At 32.3% G+C, this 12,709-nt stretch overlaps 1 protein-coding gene across 1 annotated transcript in view; it reads left to right on the top strand.

The window, feature by feature from the left end:
* Positions 1-12,709, top strand: part of LOC130901416 (forkhead box protein L2-like) — an 83,238-nt gene that overhangs the window by 24,761 nt on the left and 45,768 nt on the right. The window contains exon 2 of the mRNA XM_057812810.1: positions 6,915-7,014. Coding sequence (XP_057668793.1) covers positions 6,915-7,014 — 100 coding nt within the window. The remainder of the gene's footprint in view (positions 1-6,914; positions 7,015-12,709) is intronic.

Below are 12,709 nucleotides of genomic sequence, written 5' to 3'. Positions count from 1 at the left end.
GGTTGGATACTGCATTAAAGAAAAGTTTTATTATTTTATTAGTAATGTAATTTGCAAATTTGGAAATAAATTGTAAAATTTATTTCATTGATATTTATTACTCCAAAATTAATAATTGCAATAAAATAATTTCCATACCTAGTAAAAATAAATAGTTTTTACTGGTTCCAGTAAAGTATTTTGATAATTAGGCCGATATTTAATTTTAAATTGAATAGGGCCGAGCTTCTTCACTTCATAATAAAGTCCCTACTAACTATTATTCACCAAATAACCAAAAATTCGGCTTCTTCTTCTTCTGATAAATTAATCGAGTCATTTACCAAATAAGTTATTAGGCAGTCACAACTGTCAATTTAAAAGTTTAACTGCAGTTAGTTCTGCGCATCTTTTGCGCACATGAAGCATGCGCAGTATAGTGTATACTGTGCTCAATTCACCGGCCGACATCATTCTCCTTGTTCAAGTTCCGATTATTTTTTTCCACTAATTTGGTAGTGCTGATCACGAAATTATACCTCATTTTATCGTATCACATCAGGTTTTTAAAAAAGTTAAGACATTGGCTATTTTAAATTTTTTGATTAAAATGAATAAAATTTTAGATTTTGGCGCTCTTTTCTCAAATAGTGCGACCTCTCGTGAGAAAATATATTAGTTGCAACAATGACACACCCATTCGAAACAGGTTACTTGCAAATAAACCTCTATAGTTACTTTGTTTATAAACTTTTTACTGAAATTTTTTACGTTTTACTTTTAGTGATCAATAAATCTAATGTATGATTTGTTAAAAAAACAGAATGTCTTCAAGAAAGTGTCATAATAATGCGGATACATTTTGTTATATTTGTGGAAACTTTATGTCTTTAAATCAAAAACAAAATCTCTAGGTAGGAACAGAAAACGTTGTATGAAAAAATTTAATTAGTCCTGAAAAAATTTTACTACATCCGCTTCATATCAAACTCGGTATGATGAAACAGTTCGTTAAAGCATTGGTTGGAAACAATGCTAGTTTTGAATACCTGTGTAAAAAATTTCCAAGATTATCTGAAGCAAAAATTAAAGAAGGATGGACAGGAAATCAGATCTTTGATGGCTGATGAAAAATTTGTTGCCAAAATGAATAACACTGAATCAGATGCTTGGCTGGCGTTCAAAGATGTTGTCAACAATTTTCTAGGAAATAATAAACATCCCGACTATAAAAATAAGGTTGCAAACTTATTGGATACGTATCAAAAATTGGGGTGTAATATGAGTATAAAACTCCACTTTCTAATCTTGGTGATTACAGTGAAGAGCAGGGAGAAAGGTTTCATCAGGACATAAAAACTATGAAGACAAGGTACCAACGTCGATGGGATGTGAATATGATGGCTGATTACTGCTGGTCACTGACACGTGATATTATTGAAGTTACTCACAAAAAAACTACACCCAGACGTAATTTTGTCGCGAAACGTAAAAGATGTCACTCTAAATAGTCCTGTAGCATTGTTTAGACTCAATGTTTTCTTTGTAAATGTTCAAATATATGTTTTTGTAATATGATTATTGATTTTTTGGTGATATTTGTGACTCAAATACAAACAACTTTTAAAAAATCTCCATTTGTCGACCGGTTATATTTGCAAGTGTTTTGTTAAGGTTAATGTTGAAGTAGTCGCTAGATGGAGAAAGTTGTGTTTATATTGAAAATAATTGATAGGAAAGGAAAGAAATCATCATGGGACCAAAAATTGACGAAATAAGCTCGTTTTTCTGGAATTAGCTGTATTTCCTTATCAAACAAATCTTCTAAATCTTGGAAAGCATCCATATTGAATATTTAATTATTTGTATGATGAATATTTCCAAAACTAAACTAATCGAATATAAGTATAATAAACAAACAAACTACTTTTGATGTATAATATTTTAGGTCAAGTTTCTACTAAACTCATATATGTAAAACTCTCATGTGGACAGTTCTTATGGGAAAAACCGTCTATACGTTACGGTGTTGACAATATTCATTTTCTCTCTCGTTCGAGACACTTCATCTATACTGCGCATGCTTGAGAATGCGCAGAATCGAGGTGCAACCTCGGAGAATAGAGAAATTGTTGTCAGCTTCCATTTATAGAAACTATCCATATAGGAGTATCACATATTAAACTATTAAAGACAGTATTAAAACGTTTAAAACAACGTTTAATTTATTAAATAAATGTTTTATGTATGTTTTATTGATATTTTTGAATATGTCAGACTAATAAGTGATTAGAATGTTAAATTATGACTTTTCAAAGCACACTAAATAACAACTTAATGAAACACAAAATAAGTCAATGTCTTCATCTTAAAAGCAACACATTGTATTATTTGAACGCGTTGTAGTGTTCATCAAATTTTAAAATAATAAATAAACGGATCTGATTTACTATAAGACACGTGCAAGCTCCCTTATGAATTTCGGGTTCATTTGTAAACGTGAGTAAAGTGTAGCTTGTACGAGGTCATCCATGACATATTAGAAGCAAGCAGAAATAGAAATATTGCAAATTCAGCAGAACGTGAGTTTTGCTAAGAATCCGACAAGTAGAACAACGAAATCGTAATTTTGCAACTTGGACTCGATCGACTTTTATTCGTCATTTTATATACAGGTGGTCTAAATCGGTCAATTCTCATTATTTCACAAAAAAAATATAAAATCATAAAGTAACACATTGATTACTAAGTATTCTGTACAGTGAATAAATAAATTTGTTACGGTTTTTTTAAGTTTTTCAAATTTTCTTCACGCTTTTATTAGATTCACCCGTAGGTTTGTGAATGACTTTTTGGCCCCGATTTTGACCTACTTTCAGACTGACGACAATATACTTATTTGATCAAAACGTATGATTATCTTGATTAAATTCTCCAGGATTCATAAATTTCTTTTTGTATCCAAGGACGTTCTTCGGCCATATTGCGGGAACGGATTATATTACAGCTTTAGGAAAAAGTTGTAATAATAACAAAAATGGCTCTAAGAATCACGTGAAAATTATTTCCGAAATCTTAGGTCCATTACTTTAAATACGATAATCGAATTATTTTTGAAAGTATTCCTTTTAATTTTAACCCAAAAAACCAAACCACAAAAAATGTTTTAAACTTGCAATATTTTATTTACCTCTAATTCAATGAACGAGCAAAATGGCGGATATTTCTGCTCCTACTTACCTGCGCACGAAATGACCGCGATTTTCGACCTTGATGGACGCGGGAATTTCAAAAATATCGACGTCACCTGTAAAATTTCATTGGCGTTTTTCGGAAGTTCAGCCAAAGTTCATTAGCATAGACGCTAGATGGCGTAGATTTCATTATAAAAAATCAGAAATAGCTTGTTAGGTTAGGTTAGGTTAGACTAGGATTAGAAATAGCTGGTTAGTGACACTAACCACCAAGACTGAAAGATTAAATCAGTTCCTGAAAACTTTCGAAATTTTCAAAAGAGTATACTCGAAATCTAATCATTACTTATAGTTGTTTTTATTTCTACTTAGTTTAATTGTCCTCATGAACAATTGGCAATATAAATAATTTACTGAGATATCGTTTCGATGAAAATCTCAAATTTTCCGATAATCACATTTTATCGCTTAATGATTTTGAGTTCGCAGAAAAAAATAATACGAAGCACCGATAAAAACTAACAAATATTTCAATTAGTTTTTATTAAGAATCATCGTGAGCGTCTAGTTAAATATCACTAACCGAAAAACGTTGTTAAATTTGTGAATATTATATTTGGGTTAATCAAACTCAATATTATTAACTAAACTCACCATGGATGTCGAGTAGATAGAAAGAATTCATTCTTTACTACTAGATACAGTCTAAAAAATAATGGATAAGACCATAGAGAGAAATTTTAAAGAATACGAACTCCAGCGTCCAAGGGACAACCGGAATCAATAATCTATGATAAGGGTCCCCATTAGATTCGAGTACCATAAATCTCAATGAATACAATAAACCTTGAATTTAAATAGTTAAATTTATGATTCTTTACAGTCATATTAATATAAGACAAAAATTTAGTAATCCGAGAGGATAAGTTAATGGAGGGTAAATATAAGTATACTTCAACTAAATGACTAACTCGCCCCGGGGGTGAGTTTGAATTTAAATAATTTTAAATGGGAAAATATTATGTCCAAACACTACCATTGGGCGTTTACACTGTTCAAGTGAGCATCCATTTGCATGTGACATGCATTTCAATTAATTTAAAATGGCGTTTTACTGAATAAGGCTATTCTTGAAGTAAGTTCATATCTAGCTGAGAAAATAGCAAAAATTGTGGATAAGAATTTATTCCCAGCTCTCGCTATCTCTCAGGCGCGACTAGAAAAGAACAATCAAAGAAGAATTGTGGAAAAATTGGACTCAACTTTATCGAAATGAGAGCAAAATCAAAGGAAGAAATTGTGACATGCATTTCAATTAATTTAAAATGGCGTTTTACTGAATAAGGCTATTCTTGAAGTAAGTTCATATCTAGCTGAGAAAATAGCAAAAATTGTGGATAAGAATTTATTCCCAGCTCTCGCTATCTCTCAGGCGCGACTAGAAAAGAACAATCAAAGAAGAATTGTGGAAAAATTGGACTCAACTTTATCGAAATGAGAGCAAGAAATTTCTCCTCTATAGAAAATACACCTAGGAAAGTTCCATGGTTTAACAATGCTTAATTTCCAAGGAAAGTGATTATAATTATCAATAGAATGAGATTAACACATTGTGGCACTCCACAACTCCTTACTACGACTGTGGACAATTTGGAGACTTGAACTACACTTTTCTTAGATGCATAATTAGATCATATCAAAACGACGGAATGCACAAAGAACTGCTTAAGTATAATCAAGGCCCCAAATCAGTTGAGCTTTTAGTCAAATATCTGATGCGAAATGGCTTAACACTTTAAGTAGACAGTAGGCGCTTATATCCAATTATGTAATGCATGGCTTAGCTTATAATAGTTGTAGAATCGTATACCATATTTTTACTTCCATAGTAGCTATTTTCTAAAGCTATTTTTTTTGTTTTTCACTCCTAGAAATAGAAAAAAAAACTTTTTTTTATCGTACTCTCCCGGTGCAACTCTCTGTGAAATGTCCTAGATACACAGTCTTTATTTGCTACCTTTTGTAGTAGCCTATTCCCATTTTGGAGGGCATGAAGCAGATCTTCAGATGTACCACATGGTACACTCTTCAAATAAGCTGGTAACTAGTAGAATACAGATCCTGGCTGTATGTCGTTAGGTAAAAGGCCAATAGAGAAGAAGAAGAAGAAGAAGAAGAATACTCCATGTTAAAAATAGTTGTTTATGTTTAAATACTAACGAAAACATCGTCTTTATATCGTTACTTGAATCAGATTGATAATAATAATAAGTTAGAAATAAATAATCATAATATAGACATATACATGAAAAAATATAAAGTGCATTTTGAATTTCTGAAACCGGAAACAAGAGGCATTTCAAATTAATTTCTGGCCCGTTACTTGTCAACGCTCAACTAGTTTATAACTCTATTAATAATTCAAAATTTATTTTGGAAATATTAATGTTTTGACACTTTCTGTACACAATATTATTATACCACATTATTATGAATATCTGTTCAAGTAAATATACGATATTATCAATTATTATGTTGTAACTTTCACAATATTAATTAATAAATTGAATAGGATGTATCTCACACGAATTACGTTGAAATATGTGAAACTTAAGCTATTGTCCGATCAAAGCACGATTTGGACACGACGCAATCAGGTCACAAGTTGTTCCTCCAGGCAGAAATAGTTAGGGGTGTTAAATCACACGATCTAGGGTACCAATTGTGATAATCGGAACGAGGGAGTACACGCCATGGAAATGTCTCATACTTGAAGTGTTACATGGACTTTATGGGATGTGGCACAGTCTTGTTAGAACCCACATCAATATTAACAACAGTTTCAAAATAGTATTGTCCAATTATATGCCCAAAATACACACCAAACAGTGACACGTTGTGGGTGCATTTGTTTTTCAAGAATTACATTCTCAGAACTCCAAAAGCGACAATCTTGGCGATTAACAAATCCATCAAAGCGAAAATTTGCATATTGATGCTCACGTGTATTGTCCACGTGTTTAAACAGCGCTCGTTTGAATGCTAGGCATTCACAGATGACGTGGTCTGCAGTTTCATCCTCCTCCATGCACCAGCGGTACTCCGGATCGTTCGTGGTGCCCATGGGGTCTTAGATGACAGTTTTGTTTGGTGTGAGACGCTCAAGGTGCATCTACTTTTTTTCCTCGTAAACTACTTTCAAAATACTAATTTTAGTTGATATACTTACACCATATAATCAACTCGTCAAAAAATCAGATCTTACTATGAAAATTTAAGTAAATTCCTGCTATAGAGCTTCCCGTGGACCTCTGGGGCGCACCCGGTTCACTTTGGAAAGAATTGCTTCGAAGCAACGTGTTTTTTAGTTTAGTAAACAATATCATCATGTGAAGATGATTCAATGTTTTTCTTGGTGAAGTGTATTTATACACAACGCTTTTTTACTCACATACGTCATTCATTTATTTTTATATTATTAATTTCATAACCATAAGTTGTGAACTAATACAAGTTATCGATTTGATATGGGTCTTTTATAACCATAAGTTGTATAAGACCCATATCAGACCGATAACGTGTATTAGCTCAGGTACATATGAAAATTATAAGAAATATATAGATTATTTTGTAATATTATTTGAAATGACCGTACTAAGTTTTGCATTAGATGTAACCACTAAACATTTAAGCCACTTTTTCTGCAAGGATATTCGACTAATGATTATTTTTCTGTTTCAGGACTTATTGGGATCAGATTTACATAAAATTAAATCTGAACCAGATGTCGTACCCTACAATAGTATTCTTCCTTCCCTCTCACTGTCTTTGCACAATCACGGTAAGTTTTATGGAGGACCACTGACTCATAGTTGCCTCTTTATTATAAACAACATATAGAGGGTATTCCGGAACTTGGATTATTATACAGTTCGCATCTATAAACCCTCTATTTGGATTTCGTGTCTTATAACCGCATATTCTCCATCTTTCCATGATTCCTTATTCTCCCTTTCTCCTCTTCATTACCTGTTCTCAGCAAGTACACTATTATGCAGTTTAATCTTGTCTTCATTTTATTAATCGATTATCTTGTTACTTCCTGTTTACTTCTCCTTCTGTTGTTCTTTCTTTTCCTTCTAACATATTGTTTCAAACATCGTCTCCATCTTTCCATGATTCCTTATTCTCCTGTTATATTTTGTTCATCTCCGTGTTTCACATTCTGTAAAGTTGTCACTCAATTTTTTCTTGCATTTTGCATTACTCCAAATAATATCTTTTGATATTCCTTGAAAGCAGTCTCTATTTTTCAACCCTCCTTCCTTTAATTATGCCACGGGAAGCTTCAGGAATGCGTTCGACAATTTCACGGATAGTAACCCTCCGATCTTTGAGGAGTTCCCTGTTGATCTTACGGACAAACTCATTCGAAATCGGCGAGCTTCATCGTGAACCTTCGTGCGACGGTCAGTAAAAGCACTGTAGCATTTGCGGACGTGAGGAACGGATATCCATTCCTCAGCATAAACCTTAGTTAAATGCCGATGGGTTTCTACGGGCGGTAACTTCCTTGCTTGGGGAAACGGGCTGGAAGTTTGCATTTGGCGTGAGCGGGGATCGATACTTTCATCTCTGTCGGCTGCCGAGCGAACTCGAATCGCGGTCGGATGGGCTCGAAAGTGGGGGAATCACTACGCGCAGCGCTGTTGTCAGATCAGCACCTTTCCTCGATCCTATAGTTCATTGGAAACCTTAGTTTTGGTACAACCCTCGTACGTCGACTACTTCCAAAGTATGTTACACACAAATTCAAAGTATGGTACATAAATTCGTGGAGGTAATTGGCATGAATAATTTACTAAGAAAAACTTATTTATTTAAATGTAGTAGATTGATTGAAAAGTGTATTAAATAAACATACAGTAGTGTCTAGATATGAAGTAAACAAATTCCGATATGTTTTTTTAGAGAAATTACTTTTATCTTCGCCACTGATACAAAATGACATGCAGGAGCAGGTGCTGGATTGGTGTTAAGTTGTAGGTGTCTCAATAATCTCCAATTACTCTACGAGCACGTTTTACTAAGCAAAAGAGAGACTATCGAACAATTCGTGTGCACGTAGAAGTTGAATTTCATTCCTTAACACGCACGTACATACACAAACCCGTGTCGTCGGTTTTTTTTCTTCTTTTTGTCGCGAGCGCGACGGGCAAACGTGCCTTTAGAAGAATTGAAGGAACTCGATTTCTAGGTTAGATTTATTTCGGGTCAAAGCTCTGATTATTAGTTCATTTACTTTGATGAATAAAACTAATTACTAATGTACATTGTACTTCTATCATATAATTCATATTTCGGCGACAATCAAATTGATTTAGGTATAGCAATTTGTTAAATTAATCTTAGATATCATAGATGTGGAAATTTACTCGAAATTCCGATTGTTAATTGATAAATCTTTTATTTCTTGAGAGTCACTTGTATTTTTAAGAGTATAATAGAAAATTATTTAAGTTGTTTTGTGACAGGTACACACGAGGATTGGATATGGCTTTATTCCTTTTTCAGATGTAAAAAAACGTTGATTTCACCATTTATTTTTTTATCTGCGGGAATAAGAAGAAATAATTGGGTACCAAACAAGGACTGTGCATCCATCACCCATCAATTCGATGTTTTGATTGTTCAAAACGTTTTCGTTTGAACTGATTCGTGAAAGCTCGCATTGTCGTGGTGGAAAGTGATTTGTCTTCTGCGATTGGTTTCCCTGATTCTTTCGAACACTTCTGGGAAACAAATGCTGGTGTACCATTCAGAATTGATAGTTCTAAGTTGCTCGGAACGGTGGTGACATGTCCAGTTATTCCGAAGTGCCTTGTGCGCGAACAACGTTTGTTGGATTTGACTCGTCTTGAAAGACCCATACAGTCTATTATTGTTTAGTTTCTGGTCCATATGTCTGTCATGATCTTATAGACGTCTTTTGAAGCACTGCGATTGAATTTTTTTCAGCGTTTATTTGCATCAACCGACGCAAGCTTTTTTTAAAGCGATTGTCGAATTATGGGGTATCTAACGCGAAAAAATCTCTTCGACAACCAAACGACCTTCACGAAATTCATTCTTTAGCGAAGTGCGATCACGATTCAATTAGAAAAACCAGCAAAACACTGTAGCTCGAGATGGTGCTTCTGCTTCATCACCAAAAGTCAAAGCGAATTGATTGATTGCTATTGATTCAATCCGCGTCTAAAATCATAGAAAATCATCGCACGATCCAATTCCATTTTTTGATAAATATTAATGTTTCATTTATCTGTAAACAACTCAAACAGCAACCCTATATTTCAGTACGTGTCTCAGTAATGCATTCAACTAATTTATATCTTAAAGAATTTTCTTACATTAAAAAATTGTTGTAACAACCCTAATAGTTTTTGTTATGTTACACGTTGGGTGTATTAGAACGTAAGGTTTACAACTGAGTAGACTTTAGTTATTCAAGTCTCATTTATTAATTCAAATTAGACAAAAATTACTCATTGATCGAATTATATGATTGTAACATTAAAAAATTCATAAAAAACGTTGCAGTTGAAGCGTAACATCAAATTAATAAAGTAACTAAAGATCATCCTTGCATTGCTTTAAAGCAAGCGTTAAATTGAATCGAGAAATTCTCATCATTTAAAAAAGTCGATTCATCTATCCGGAGATACAGTGTAACAGAGTTGTTTGAAAAGTTTCCTTTCCAACAAAATTTTTTTTTCCAGAAATTCTAAAAATGTTGCTACAAAATCGATATTCTTGGTTTTCATTTTAACCATGTTATTAGTTTCTTCCCATTAATAATATTAAAATCACTTAATTCTGAGGCCTTTTCAGGAGTTGAGCCATTACGTAGGCTCCTTTTTTCACAACAGTTTCCATTTTGTTTTTCCTATTCTATGTCTTTTGTTTTATTTCCTGCCATCTTATTCCTCGATTTTCCCCAGACATCTCAATGTCTTCTGTCCAGCTCCTCCTCGGTCTTCCTTATTTCAAACCATCTCAATTTTCCTTCTTCTATTTTGTTTCAATTCCAATTCTTCTTAGAAATCTCATTTCTGTACTTTATATTTTGCTATTTTGTTTCAGTAAGAATGCCCACGTATTTTTTTTAGCTAGAAACTGAATTTTAATTTCACTGAATAATTTTCCAGCTATTCAAGCTTTTGTTCCAATATTCCACCTTGTGTTAGTGTGATGCCAAGGTACTTCAAGCTTTTAACATGCTTTATATTTGATTCTTCTAATTTTATCTTATGTATCTTCTCCTTTTCAATGTCTTCCATTTTCCAATGTCCGACTTTATACTTTGTTCTTTTCATTCCTTCATCTAACACTAGGGTAAATAATGATGGACTTAGTATACATCCTTGCTTCACACCTTTTGTCGTTTCCAACCTATTTGATCTTCTTGCCTAATTCTGACATAGTTTTTCATCGGTTCTCCGTTTATTAGTTTTTCTTTTTTATCTCTGTGTACTAGAATTATTCATAAGTCATTTCTATTGACTCGGTCGAATGCTTTTTCAATATCTATGTTGTGAGTCTTCTATAGTTTTTTCTGGATCGTCTATTAGTCTATTTTCTATTATTCTCCTATAAACAGGGTGTTTCTAAATTCATGCGATATAACCCTTAAAATGTGGTGACTAAAACCCTTTACCTGGAGATTTTCCTCAACGATTTAGATTTTGTTAATTGTTAACAGACAAAGTTCGACAAAATCCTCAATTTTTAAATAGTGTATTTTTTACGAACGAGACACATTTTAGCAGAATCTCCATGAGATTATAGAGCACCATTTTCAAAATGTTTTTTCAGTGAATGTATGAATTGGTAGGGAATAACTTAATTGGACTACATTTTCTGTCTAAGCCATTGAATGGAATATCTTACACCAGTTTTTTCGAAAATTATCTGAGCCTCAGCATTGGCCTCCTCGATATCCAGAGTTAAATGATTGTGATTTCGGTTTATGGGGGTTACTTTGAATCTTACCATATACTTAAATACGTAAGACTCAAATCTTCGAACGTGGCTAGAGGTGGTTATCATATGACATTTTTTATATTTACTGTTTTCTACTCAATTTATTAAAAAAATCATAAATTGTGGTTTATTTTTTCCTTCCAGCTATTGATTGAATGTAAGAATAAAAAATATTGGTAATTTTATATTTGCGCGGTACCTTCGTTTTTTGGCTCTACAAAATCTGAATTCGATGAATTTTTTTTAAATCTTTGTTTTTACGGCGGATTGGTACCTACACAAAAAACGAACAAAAACGAAAAACGATTGAAAAAATTGAAAAAAAAGTTATTCTATTTTTTGTTTAAAATACAAATAAATCACATTTTTTGCCATTAAACATGAAAGTATCAAATTTTGAAGTCATAAATATTATTTTAAGTTACTTAACATTCAAGAATCATCAGTTGTATAAAATTTTTGTTGTAAATATTCATTTTTTTTATGTAGACCAAAGAAATAAGTATAATTTGAGTATGTATGTACCATTATTAACGATAAAACTAGTATTTGTAAGAAATTAATAAACAAACATTATTATGTGATTTTTATTTTTCAAAATATTCGTTTTTTTTTAAATTTTTAGATTAACATTAACAAAAAAACTTATGAACTTTGTTTGATGCTTGGCACAAAAGTTATGAACGATTATATCTCAAGAAGTGCATTTATGACCACATTTAAAGTCATAAAACCATTTAAAATCATTAATTGAGATATTTCTTATATTTTTTCACATAAATTCGCCGTGAAAACGAAGATTTAAAAAAAATTCGTCGAAATCAGATGATTTTTCGATTTTCTAGACCGTTTATGACTACATTTAAAGTCATAAAACCATATAAAATCTTTAATTGAGATATTTCCTATATTTTTTTTTCATAAATCCGCCGTATAAACAAAAATTTAAAAAAATTCATCGAAATCGGATGATTTTCCGATTTTCTAAAGCCAAAAAACGAGGGGACTGCGAAATTATAAAATTATCAAAATATTTTCAGATAAAACAAGGATTGCAAGTTATAATCTAATCGCATAAAACTTTATCTTGAACAAGAGGTTTTGATATGAAATATAGTAAGGGTTGTTAATCTCACCCTCGTATAATGTGACATGACTATTTAAAAAAGACCATTTGCGAATGCGCGAAAATTACAAAGTTTCAAGTTTCTAGCTTCACTAAAATCTTAGAAAAAAAAAATAAAAACTCAATTTCAGTCACTAAATTTCAAAATATCCCGAAAAGGGGTGGACTGAGGACATTTTGTTGTAGCAAAATTTCGTCGCATGAATTTAGTAACACCCTGTATATTGCTAACTGTGATTATTAATGTGATTTTTTTATAATCGTTACAGTTTCTTGGGTCTACTTTCTTATATTATTGAAATTATAAACAAATATATGGAATTTCAGTATTTTTTAGATCCGTTTGCACATTTGTAACCTGTTTGTA

Source organism: Diorhabda carinulata, chromosome X (genome assembly GCF_026250575.1).
Source record: "Diorhabda carinulata isolate Delta chromosome X, icDioCari1.1, whole genome shotgun sequence".
NCBI classification, from domain to species: Eukaryota; Metazoa; Arthropoda; class Insecta; order Coleoptera; family Chrysomelidae; genus Diorhabda; species Diorhabda carinulata.
This window is presented reverse-complemented; position numbering and strand designations above follow the sequence as displayed.